The sequence below is a fragment of the Scophthalmus maximus genome, chromosome 1 (genome assembly GCF_022379125.1).
Source record: "Scophthalmus maximus strain ysfricsl-2021 chromosome 1, ASM2237912v1, whole genome shotgun sequence".
NCBI lineage: Eukaryota > Metazoa > Chordata > Actinopteri > Pleuronectiformes > Scophthalmidae > Scophthalmus > Scophthalmus maximus.
This window is the reverse complement of record NC_061515.1, coordinates 29,489,152-29,502,500: the sequence shown is the minus strand read 5'-3', so window position 1 is coordinate 29,502,500 and position 13,349 is coordinate 29,489,152. Positions and strand designations below refer to the sequence as shown.

Here is a 13,349-nt window from a genome sequence, read left to right as displayed (position 1 = left end):
GGTGGCCTAATGAGCAGCCTTGTGTGTGTGTGTGTGTGTGTGTGTGTGTGTGTGTGTGTGTGTGTGTGTGTGTGTGTGTGTGTGTGTGTGTGTGTGTGTGTGTGTGTGTGTGTGTGTGTGTGTGTGTGTGTGTGTGTGTGTGTGTGTGTGTGTTGAGAGTAATTCGGGTCATTAAGGTAAAATGCCTCCCAGTTCTATTGCTCTCTCCATTTGTCCCCCCCCCCCCCCCCCGTCCCCCCGGCTTCCCAGCCTGGGGGGATCTGCCGGGGTCGAGGCCGCAGCCCTTTGATTCCTCACACTTCACTCTCCGGCACAGGAAGTGGTTTGTGTTGTCTGATGAGCTGCAGAGCAGAGGTGTGTGTGTGTGTGTGTGTGTGTGTGTGAGTCACACAGGCAGGGAGGTGAAGGTAAACAGAACAAACCCCCCCTGGCTCAGCGCCCCCAGGCCTCCTCTCTCATTCCACAGCAGAAAGACTTTGTAGCTCCGACGGGCTGATATCACTTTTGACACTTGAGTTTCTTGAAATGTCCCAGAAGTCCATGGTAGCGTCTCCAACAATCCAGAAGGCCCAAACCCAAAGAAATGGAACTCTCAATTCTAATCCCAGACTCATAGAAGATTGGGTCGGGATATTTGTGCCGGAGTGATTTGCAGGAAACGTTTCTTCAGTCTGGGACGTTCGTTCCAACTCTTCGTCCAAATCAAGGACGAGTGAGGGCGTCAATAAAAATCTCCACCGCAGGTCAATTGCTCCCAAAGAGACTTGAGTGGGACCCCACGGATCTCATCTGATGATGACGAAGACGAAGCTCGTCCCGGGGTGCAGCCACCTCCGCAGAGGAAGAGTCGACCTACTTTGAGAAGAGAATCCGATAAAAGAGTCTTGCCGACTCAAGGGCATGTGCTGCTTCCCCTGAGTTAGGAGAGGTTTCCATGCACCCTAAGCCACACACACACACACACACACACACACACACACACACACACACACACACACACACACACACACACACACACACACACACACACACTGTGCCCCCGTCATTCCTCCGTCGGCAGCCATTGTCCCATGGGATCACATTTCTGGGCTCGGTGAAGTGGAGCCGCATGTCTGGCATTCCTCGAGACTAAAGGTTTTTCTACTTCCTCCCGCACAAAGACCCCCATTGTGCCCGGCGGGCCCAGACCCTTGGCGGACTGAACAGGGCGAAGTGGCGTGGGGTTTCGCGAGAGCCCTACCTCGGTATAGTGAATGGCGGTGGAAGTGACAGTTCGTGATACAGTTCGTGATGCAGTGGAATCGTGGGAGCCATCCGGAGGCCAACTGTCTGTCGAGGTGGGGAACAGGGACCTCACCTGCTCAGATGTGTTGTCGGCGTTGAGTCGTCCTTTGTTGTTGACGTGGCATTAACACGTCCGCACACCGCCGGGTGTTAGGAATCCTTCCGTCGGCGGGATTAAGATGATCCAAAGTGAAGCGGTGTTGGATTAAACTGTTTGGAATTACCACGGTCTGAGTCTCGTTCACCCCTCGTCGATGTCTCCGCTCGCGTGAGAGAACGCGAGGCACCGTGACGAAAGACTGTTGGATGGTAAAGGATGGTTTTTTCGCGGCGCAACGAATTAAACGACAGAGTTAAAGATGAAGCGGCTGATGTCATATCGGCACACGATCGCCGTCATGTACGGAGACTGTATATAAAGATGAAGCCCCCTGGTGGCTGGCGTCAGTACAGGCAGATTTTTTTTAACTCCGCGTGGCAGGATGGCAGCTGCCCGACAGATTTCTTTAGTTACCACAGCAACGACGAGACGAGAACGCTTCAGGTCACTTCAGTTTAAATGTTGTTTTGTGTGCCTGAACATTTCTGGCGGCTGGTGGAGGACGACTGGACGTCTGCTGCTTCCACAGGTGTCCTTGAAGCCTTAACGCCTCCACACACACACACACACACACACACACACACACACGTTCGGCTCAGCTATGTTAACCATGCAGTAAACCTGCCGACCAGTTGCCGGCCTCCAGACTGTCGGCTGCAGCTGATGCACCTCGGGACCTCGTGTGTGTCGCTGTGAGATAAAGAGCATTTGAATGTCCGTGAGCGGTTAATGTGCGAGGGGAAGATAACCACAGGACAGAGAGTGGGACGCAGTCTGGAACATCGTGGAATGTCACTTCTTTTCTTTTTTTTCTTCTTTCTTTTGGGTGGAAGTCAGGAAACATCTGGGAATTTGAATAATGAGTCACATGGAATGAATAGAGCAGCACGTATTTTCCAACATGTGTCATGTATGGATTTTTTATTTTCGCTTCTCATCCCGGCTGTTGAGTGGAAACAAACCAGGAAGGAAGAACATTTTCTATTTTCTTGGGAAGAGCTCCTTCTTCTTCGTCACGGAAAATGAATCGCTCTTTCGTCGGCACACCAGCAGGAAGTTTAGTGTTGTTTCACATGATCCTCTCGTGTCATTGTGCACAATAGTATTCATTTGCCGAGAGCACGACACAAGCGATGGGGGGATTTGTTTTAAGAGAAGAAGGCGAGGAGGGGGTCGGCGTGTGTTTAAAGGACGGAGGGGGAGGACGGGGTGTGTGTCGTCTTTCCACATTTAGAGATCCTGTGGGAGAACAATGACAGGAGCTAATTAGATGACACTCACCAGGTCTGTGTGTGTGTGTGTGTGTGTGTGTGTGTGTGTGTGTGTGTGTGTGTGTGTGTGTGTGTGTGTGAGCGCTGGGATTTCCTCTTATCGCTCCCGTTGGCAGGAAGACGACCTCAGAGCACAGTTTCTGCAGCTCAAAACGGCAGACGCGAAAGAAAACGTCTCCTTTTAATAAAAAGATCCTGAAAAGCTGAACTCTCTTCAACGCACACACACACACACACACACACACACACACGTTAGTTAGTTTCCTGTGTTCGGATGTTGTGCAGCTTGAAATGTTTTTTGCACGGACGCTCTTCAGGATCGTACTTGCAGTACGAGACCTCACACACTTCAAACAGCGACACACACAATGTGTGTTTCATCTCGTCCGGTTTATTAATAACAATCAGTTCATTGTAGAAATGTCAACCGACTCTTCAGTCGCGGGGCCGTATATTTTCTCCCGTGATTGGTTCCAGGCGGCGAGGGGGGGGAGAGAGAGGGAAAAAGAAAAGTTCAAACATTGCAATGTGGTTGTGATTGGTTGCGAGGCAGCCATAAAATGAATTCTTGTGGGGATCCCACATTCCTCCTCGCCTCCCGCGCCGCGCGCACCACGGCTGCTCCAGACGGTAGTGTTAGGCGGTGTCACCTATCGGACGGTGAGGGAGGGGGTGCAGACGTGCAGCGTTCCTGTTCGCTCCCCATCTGAAACGCATTAGGGTTCTGATCGAGATCATTTGTTCTGTGTAGTTCCTGGCGTCCGGACCTTCTGAAATGGTGACGGTCATTAGCTGCAGTCTGGACGGGCCCATGGGAATCAACATTTGGGAAAGTGATGATGGAGAACGAAGGGTCTGAGGCAGAAAGATTCCCTGTCGCAACAACTTCCACCATAAAATCAAGTGACGGGTCCATGGTGTGAGGAAACTGCTCCTCTTCAGGTTTAATATAAGTTTTCAGTTATTTTGTCCAAAGTATGAAATGAAAACGTGGCCAACTGGTGTCGACACACTACTGTTGTATCCCACGGACAAAGAGCGCGATGAACAACAACGGTTGGAGTCGTGAGCTCAGACAAACACTCGGAATAACGGCGGACATGGATACGGTTCCGATTTCCGCGTGATGCATGATGTGCGTTCGGTGCGCACACACGCACACACACACACACACACACACACACACACACACACACACACACACACACACACACACACACACACACACACACACACACACACACACCGGGGAAGGAAGCGTGGATTGTATAAACGTTGTCTCCCATCCAGACTGTTTAGATTAGGAACGTTAGAGGTGTGTGTGTGTGTGTGTGTGTGTGTGTGTGTGTGTGTGTGTGTGTGTGTGTGTGTGTGTGTGTGTGTGTGTGTGTGTGTGTGTGTGTGTGTTTAGAGAAGACCTCCCAGAGGAACATTCGCTCACCGAAAACAAAATTCTCCACATTCTTGGCAGCCGGTTGTGTGTGGTCAGCTTTTGCCGTCATGTGATCTTGACTCACCTTGACATGACGCCGCCCTCCCCTCCCCTCCCCTCCCCTCGCCCTTCCTCTCCGGAGATGTTTCAGTCCGGTGGAGGGACGGGCGTCTCCCTCACACACACACATGGTCTCAATCTTGAGGAGGGGGAGTCATTTCCTCGATCTGGAGCTCAGTTTTCCACCGGAGAGGACTTTTTTCTCCCTCAACAAGTGATCTCGTCAGCACATATTCTTTCTACCGATGCTGCGTTATTTGTTTCTCTCGCCCGGTTGCCATGGCTCACGCCTCAGCTGCAGTCGTGTCATGAGACGAACAGCGTCAGGAACGCTCCGGTCGCGTTCAGGCAGTCGGGAAACATCCTCGTGGTCGTTGGTTAGATGCGCCTGCTGCCCCTCACTTGAGCGCAGGTATTTCCTTTTTTAAGGCGAAGCCGTAACTCAGGCGTTTCAGAGGAACTGGGTCCAGAGCAGATCAATGTCCAGTATTTCGACCTCATTTCCTTGTGAAACATGAACACAGCAGCAGGAGAGGACACATGAAGACACTTAACATTCCAACGAGCAGGTCAACTGCTGCTGCTCGGGCTGGTGGCACAAATTGTTGAATTGAATTTGGATCATTTCCTCCCCTCAGCTTGTTCTGGGGATGCGTGCGGGAGCGGGTGGAGTGATTTCTGCGAGCAGGTCGTTAATTTGCGAAGGGGGGTGAGCGGAATGACGGGGTCCCCGTGACTGGGTGCAGGGGCATGAACGCGGGCGTGCGCGTGTGCACGTTTGGTGTCTCCGTGTCCTTGTGCGACAGACAGATTGATGTTTCTGTTCTTTTCTTTCAGGGTCTCCGTACTACGACAACGTGAGGCCTCTCTCCTACCCCGACTCCGACGCTGTCCTCATCTGCTTCGACATCAGCCGCCCCGAGACTCTCGACAGCGTGCTGAAAAAGGTTTGTCGCTCTTCCCCGCCGATCGTCGAGCCTTTGATACGCTCGGCGGAAGCCTGAGCCCCTTTAAACTCTGAACACTTTAAAGTCTGCTCCCTTTGATTTCGTCGGATGTTGCCAACAAAGGGCTGCGTTGCGTTCAACTGGATCAGGAGTTTTAAGTCCACATAAGATCTTGTGATGAGAAGTTGATGTGTGTCTGGAATGTCACTGGGTTCAATCCCCCGGAGCCGCCGGGAGGAGGAAGTGACTCCGACCGGGGTGTTCCTCAGCCACCAGCTCCTCACACGGAGCCGCCGGTGGTTTGACGCCTGGTGACCTTGGTCGCGGCTGTGACGACCTCATGTCCCGAGCATGTGCTGCACACGAAGCAGGACAGGAAGCGTCAGTCTGCTGACCGGGGTGATGCTCCTTCTAAAAGTGGAAAAGCAATTGTTTTTTTTGCCGTAAAGCACACCAGGCATGTGCTCCTCCTCTCCTGCAAGGAGCTTCCTGTTTTCACCGTGTTTTTTTAAGCTCGGAGTTGCAGACAGGTTTCTGGCACAATGTCAGTCACATTTGCTCTGAACACGGCGCAATAGAACGTTGAACCTTGGACTAAAACACAGCAGGGCTGAAGCTGGAACTAAGGGACTATTGAGCTCATGGCCCGAGCTTCCTCCCGGTTCTATTCATCCGGCCTAAATTAGTCCTACTTGAACAGAGCATGACATACTTGCAGCTATGTTGTTGGTCTACATGTAAACGTGCTGTGCATGCCTTTTGCACATTGTAGTTGAATCCATCAGCAGCAGCGATTAGGAATGTATTAGCACGTTGAGTAGGTCACGGCCAACGATTAAAAGCTGCAGTCGGAAGTGTAAAAGACCTGAGTCAGTCCAAGTTCGTGTTTCCAACAATGAGTCTCTACATTAGAATTGGCGACGCGATGGGCTTTTAGTCAAGTGCTGTTTGTGCAGACAGAAAGTGACACACACGCTTGTGCAAAACAACTTCCTCTTTGGATGTCATGAACTTGATCCGCCGACCCGCCGGCCGGCCGGCGAGCCCCGAGGCACATTAGCCTCAGATTAAAAACCCCTGGAGAAATGCCATCGATCACAGAGCATTTATTGTTGTCAGGGAGGAAACGTGGGGATTATTTGTCATTCCTCTCCAGGGTTCAACGCGTGAGGGGCTCCAGGAAGTGGCAGCTCTAACCTTTGTACTCGGAGGGCGGGTGACGGGGTGAAGCTCGTGGGATTTCAGGCCTGGTCATTTTGGCCAACATTCTTTTTTCTTTTTTTAAACACATATGTAAACACAGTTAAATCATGATTTTCAAACTCAAGGCTTTGATGTGTTGGGACCTTGTTGTGCGCAGCAGTGACGGATGACTTCCCCTTTTTGCTCAGTGCAGGAACTAAAGAGCGGTTTGTGTTTGTCCACAGTGGAAAGGGGAGATCCAGGAGTTCTGCCCCAACACCAAGATGCTGTTGGTTGGATGTAAATCCGACCTGCGCACAGACTTGAGCACACTGGTGGAGCTCTCCAACCACAGACAGACCCCGGTGTCCTACGACCAGGTATGTGGATTCAAAGTGTCGTGCACTTCAAACTGTAATCTCTGAATGACTGCTCATTGTACTGTACTTTAAGCTTCGCTCACTTGATCCCTAAGAGACGAAATCCTCTCGTCGTCGCTGACGCCAGTAGATGTGTTAATCTGGAGCTAACCTGACCTCCGAGCCGTGACCACATTTGACCTCTCCCCCCCCTCCCAGGGTTCCAGCATGGCCAAGCAGATCTCGGCGCCCTACATCGAGTGCTCGGCGCAGCAGTCGGAGAACAGCGTCAGAGACATTTTCCACGTGGCCACACTGGCCTGCATCAACAAGAACCACAAAAACGTCAAGCGCAGCAAGACCACCCGTGCCAACAAGAGGATTTCGCACATGCCCGGCAGGCCCGACCTGGCGGCCGTGGCCTCGGACCTGCGGAAGGACAAAGCCAAAAGTTGCTCCGTCATGTGACTGTTGGGACTGCGGCGGATCAGGACTGAGGAGAACGAGGACAGAACACAGTGTGAGCAGGAAACCACGGGGCGGCGCTCCGTCCTGCATGCCAACGCCCCCCTATTTGTCTGGAGAGGGCTTCGATAAGCTTCAATTCATCTACATGTTACTGGAATACTCTGCACCAGCGAAAACTCAATGCATAGTAGCGTCCCAACTCATTTGGCCCCCAAAGGAAGCTATCCGTCAAGAGGGCTACCTGCCCGGGGAAGTGACCCGCTTCCTCTGGGAGGACGGAGCGGACGCGGCCCAGGCTTTTTTCTCGCACCAGCAGGAAATGAGCAAGAGGAGTGATGTCATGATTTGTGGAGGGAGGGTGTGAGAACGTGTGATATTTTGGAAGGAGAACCGAAAGTGTGCGATTGGGGTGATTTGAATGGAAAAGAACAGGAGCTGATGTTGCTCGTGATGGATCAACGACTTCTTTTTGTCGCCTGGAGGGTTGAACACAACAACTCAACCCCGTGGTCTGGAACTGATCCGCCCTCGCCCATGTAACTCCTGCAGGAACTGTAACTCCTGCAGGAACTGTAACTCCTGCAGGAACTGTGTGCGTGAGAGTCGAAGAGTCCTCGTCCGGCGCTGCGTGCCCCCTCCGTCTTTTGATATGTCGTCGGTATAATGTGAAGTCATTGGTGTGTAACATGCGTCATCGTTTGATTTATTTTTGTAGCTTATTTTCTGTTCAGCCGCCGAGCGCGGATTCGATGACTCGCAAACCGAGCTGTCGGAGCTTGAAACTGCACATTTGTCCCGTTCAGACGCTCTAGATGTGCAGCAAACTTTTTTTTGTTTTGTTTATTCCTACGTGGTCCTTTTTGTTTCGTGGGCGTCAGGAACTCGTGGGCCTCCATTTTGGAACATGACAAACTGTAAACAACGGAACGTAGTGGTCTTGAATTTGTGTTTTTCCTCTTCGCAGCAGTGCAATTAAGAGGCTGTTTGAATATCAAAGGTATTGATGCACTTTTAATGTAACTTCCCCAGTAGGTCCGTTCAAACGCCAGTGATCTCACGCTTGGCAGAACCGACGCCCGACTCTAGTCCTTTTAATTTCCCCAACCCGTCGTCTCTTTCCCCGTGTACATGATCTTGTCTTGTTGAATGTTGATCTCACCCTCAAAGATGTCTTTGCCAATGTTGTCGCGACAATATTTATTGAATTATATATTTTCCCTTTAGAATAAATGCAAATGGAACTGAAGAGAAGTGTTGTTGTTTTTCCTGTTCATCGGAGGACGAGTAAGTGGACCTTGAATTCAAACAATTTTTCATACAATGAACTGTCACATGATACATACACACGCTGACACATATACATTGAATAATGATTTAGATTCTTTTAAAAGCAGTATAATTTCTATAACATTTACTTCCATTAGAGATGGGAATTGGGATGTGAGGTCGTACTTTTAACTTCCTACGCAAATGCACAATTTGTTTTAATCGGTGAGCTGGTAGAAACACAGGATTCACATTGACGGGTTCAAACATGCTCTCAAACAAAGAATCAGATACGGACTTCAGCATCTGTGGTGTAAACCGCAGGCACATCCCTTATGTACACATGCAGAGCTTTTGCAATCTTACTACCGGCGTCCGCTTTCTGAGGGAACATTCACATGAGTCATGTTTCCACCAAGCCACTGCACCATCGAATCACAAAAATGTCTAATTCACATTTCTATATTGGAGTGGAAGTTAGTTCATAAAGGACGAGCGGGGATCGCCTCCCTCATTTGGAAAAAAAAAAGAAGGAAAATACAGATCCAGGATCTTCCAGTCTACTTCACTAGTTGTCATTTGTACAAGAGCGCTGTGCGATGCTCCGGTTACATTTGACTCGTGGGAGGAAGGACACGCCTGTGGTCATGACTGCACAGGTGCGGCGTGTTTGCTTCCTGGTGTGTAACCTGCACACACAAAGCCCCGCGGCGGAAACCTGCTCCTGTTTTTCTCCTGGCCTTTTGTTTGCCGTCTCCATCATGCACCAAAACACAGACAGGCCCTCTGGCGTCAACATGTTACTATAGTCTATTCTTTTCCGGTGGACTTGTGCGTGCCCTGGCGTGCCGGCTTTAAGAAAGGTGGTCGTTTATTTTAATGGCACTATTACATGAGGAGGAGATGTGAGCAATACTGTACAATCCTCTGTTGATCCCTGCGTCCTCGCACGCAGATAACTGATTCCGCCTGATCTGATTGTTGATGATTCGAGAGGAGCCTGTTCTCCTCGTCTCTCTTTTAAACCCTTGCGTAACGTAGTCATAGCAAACGTCCTCAGCTCGAACCTGTTTGCTCAGTGTATTGACAGTTGCGGAATTTCCAGTTGGAACCCCCGACGTGAGGTTCCTCTCCACGTACACATTGAGATAAGAATATGTATGTGTCTGACATGTCAACAACATGGTTTGGTGTGTTGCTTAAATCTGCACAATAAAAAGTAAAAGAGCAATGACACAAAAAGGCCATACAATAAAAAATTGTGCACTTACACGTACGTATCTAAAATATGTTTGGCATACTTCATCAGGTCTGACGTTAACGTTCACATGTACAGCAGCACACAAAAAGGTCAAACAAACAAAACAGGCATGACTGTAAATACCACACCAAATGGGATAAGAGCATTAACAGAGTTAACATTCGGCATGTCAGTAGTCTCTGCTTCTCCCAAAACCAGGCCGGACTCGAGTCCTGGACAAGTCTCTCTGTGCGTCAGACGGACTCGTCTCGTCGGCTCGAAAAATTAAAGAAAGTGAGCGAACCCCTGGAAGGAGACGGGGGTCGTACGGGCCGGAGGGGAGCTGCCGAGCGAGCAAAACCTGCACATCATGTGACGACTTCATCGCACGCACGAAGGCCCGAGATGGAGGAGGTTGTCGGGGAAGGGAAACTAAATGTCCTGAGTGGAAAGATGCACAACTTGTGTTCACCACGGCTGCACGCTGGAAACTTTCTAGCTGCTTACTTTTAGTAACATGCAGCAATGTGAGGTTGGAGTGTGACTCATTTCTAATGGAGGAGTTTGAAATCAGAAACAAGTCTGTAGACGATTTAAACCCTGTCGCATGTTCAGGTTGAGGCGTTCTACTTTCAACATTTTGGGAAAAAGCACATTTGAAAGGTGATTTCCCTGCAAAGGCGTGTTCTAATGCATTATGGGACCTGAAGGAAATATCTCACCGCGATGGAATGACGGCAGGGTGGAGGAAATGGAAACCGCAAAAAAAAAAAGAAAAAAAGAAAAAAACATGAAGTTTTCCCTGCAACTGAAAAGTCCCAGCAGCCACACACACACACACACACACACACGCACACACACGCACGCACACGCACACAGCGGCTCACATGTTAACATGTCCGTCTTCGTGCAGCTGTTCTTCCACATATGTTTTACACCTTGAAACATTTAACCGCTGATTCTCTGCGAGGGCAGTGGACTACAGACTGTGCTGGTCTTTGGTCTGAACCAGATACTGTAATGAGGAAGGAATCCCAGGGAATCAGTCCCGTGCTGTACAGGTCCGACTGTACCACCGATCATTTTACCCGGCCATGTTGTGTAAGAACTGGGGGGGTGAAGTGAGCTAATCCAGTGTTTGCAGATGTGCTGCGAATGATTTCCACCGTTCTCCCACAGGTTTGTGTTTCTGATGAGTCGCAGCTGTGTTTATTCGGTCCGCCACTTTGGTCCAGACACAACTACGGGACGGGTTACAATGCAAGTTTTGTGCAAAACACCCGCGGTCGGCCGAGGGTGGAGAGTTGAATGTCCAACACCATTCTGAGGATTGCCACATTCATGGTCCCCCGAGGTCGAGGAACGAGGACCATGTCTTTATTACATTGTAAACATTTGATCTGGTTCGTTTTGGTTCCACATTGGAGCTAAAGAGTTTCGTAAGACATTCGTCAGTCCCGTCGTCATCACCTACGTGGGCTGCGTCTACTTGTGGACTTGGCGCCGACAAGGCACCACGTGAACGCCCTCGTCCTTCACACGTCATGTCGTCAGGGCGAAGGCCTGCGGACATTGCAATAGAATATGTCTGCCCTCCTCCTCCTCCCACGACGAATTCTTTCTCCTCTCCCGCTTCTTTAATCTTCCTCTGTCGTTCAGACGCGTCTCAACTCCCTGCAGTTGGTTCCGAACTATCCCGAAAAGTGTTTTACACGCTGCCAACGAACCGAGCCGCGGAAACCGAGAGCACCTCTCTTGGTCGGACCGTGGTCCGAGGAACATAGGCATGTGCTTATTGGTACAGCTTCATAGAGCCACCAGCTTCGCTCTCTCTATTGCATCCACTGACAAACAGACTGACACAGTCATGACTCACACACACACACACACACGCAGTGTTGACATTTCTGTGAGTGAAGTGTGACCGGGAGCCAGTCCTATCTGCCGCTCGCGGAAAAGGTTGAGCCGCATTGTGGCCCGTGGCAGCTCGGTCCCAGAAGACGGAAACTGTCTGAAACGAGAGAAGAAGGAGATTAGTGAATGTCGTCGTCGGATTCTTTTGTCTGCACCTGATTCCCAGCCCATTAGGCTGACGGGTGACAAACTGTGCGCTTGGAAACGGAGCCGGGAGACGAGACGATGCCATTCCTCATTGGACAGTTTTTCTCCATTTCGGAGATATAAGCAGATCACAGCCTGGGTGAACTCAAAGTCTTTGTCACTTTGATTGCTTATTTGACTTTGATTCATACAGGGCCACTCTGTAAACTACCCAAAGACCATTTTAAACCATCGCTTAAGATTTCCCAGATGTACAGTTTTGATAAATAGTTTTAATACGGAGCCACGGATCACTTCTCCGCTCGCCACCGCTGAAGAAGATACTTTCCTCAATTCGTCTGCAGCAACGGGCTGAGAGGGAGACGGACACGATTCATCACTGTCTCCGTGGGAGCGAGAAGTTCTCTCTCATCTTGATGAAGAAATACAATTTGCTCGGATGAAGTGCCGCGGCAAAAAAAAGCAGGCGACTCGATTGAGCTGGAGCGATCATCTATCAGCCACAGATTGATCCATGTGCAGTCCACCGTCTGACATCGAGCCGGACGGAAATCACCGCTGCTCACCCACAGAAGATTCTCACACACTTTTTTTCAAGTTCTCTGAATGTAAATCTGCGTGTGTGTGTGTGTGTGTGTGAGAGAGCAGCCGTTTAACCTCAACCCCCCACCCACAGTTTCCCTATTTTCCTGCAGGACCAGCTGGGACGGACACAGACAGGGAGCGTGGAGATCAATAGGTCTGAACCGGTGGTGCATTGTTTCCCCCTCCGATCCTCCCGCCTCAAACAATCAGTCACGCACAGCTGTAATATAGAGACGGGCTGAAAGAGAAACAATGGGTGGGTTTTTACAGAAGAAAAGCTTGAGCAGGACTCGGACTGAAAGGCCCTGAAGAAAAGAGGATGAAGAGGAGAACACGTTCCCTGTGGCACTGAGGCCTTTCAGGCAGCTCGGGCTTGATGACAATACCTTTAGTTCATAATGAACTGGTGCAACATGGGAAAAATGTGGATTAATCCCAAGATGCTGACACAACGAGGCGAAGGAACAGTGTGTGTGAGAAGTGGGTTTACTCAGAGAAGGCCGTCGGCCACATTTTTGTAAAGCAAAAGGACGAATATTAGTCAAGATTGGGACAAAATCTATTAAATAGTTTGTGGGGGAAAAGGCTAAAGCCGCTTCAAACACCCGACTTTACAATCGACGCGATCCTCTCACGATTCCCCTAACCCTCTCCGTCTCGGGGTCTGGTCTGCCACATGGCTGGTCATCACAGTGGGCCACACGGTGACCTCTGACCTCCTGCGTCGCTCCTCTCGCCGCCATCCGCTCCCCCGGCTGATTCGGCCTTTTCTCTCGGTCAGGGGCCGAATATTCACCGACTCAACACATGTCTGAGCACGTTGTCATGAGAGATAGAGAGAGAGAGTCCTCATCGCTCATCACCCATCTACTTCCTGTCAAGTCATCATCACATGGGCAGCAGCCAATGACAGGCCAGGGGAAAACATGAGCTGTTCAGACGTGAACTCCGGCAGGAAAGTTTCCGAAACATTCTGTGGCGTCTGTGTCGAGATGCGGGAGGAAGGACGTGACAATGATTCTACTGTGGAAAGCGGAGTTTGTGTTTACAGTCATCAACACGCCCACTCGCTCACTGGGAGAGTTTCACATGTT

General features: G+C 50.3%; 1 protein-coding gene across 1 annotated transcript in view; it reads left to right on the top strand.

The window, feature by feature from the left end:
• rnd3a (Rho family GTPase 3a) overlaps positions 1–8,349 on the top strand; it is an 11,479-nt gene extending 3,130 nt beyond the window's left edge. Inside the window, exons 3-5 of the mRNA XM_035632070.2 lie at positions 4,985–5,094; positions 6,522–6,656; positions 6,855–8,349. Coding sequence (XP_035487963.1) covers positions 4,985–5,094; positions 6,522–6,656; positions 6,855–7,103 — 494 coding nt within the window. The 3' untranslated portion in view covers positions 7,104–8,349. The remainder of the gene's footprint in view (positions 1–4,984; positions 5,095–6,521; positions 6,657–6,854) is intronic.
• Positions 8,350–13,349: the final 5,000 nt, after the last annotated feature.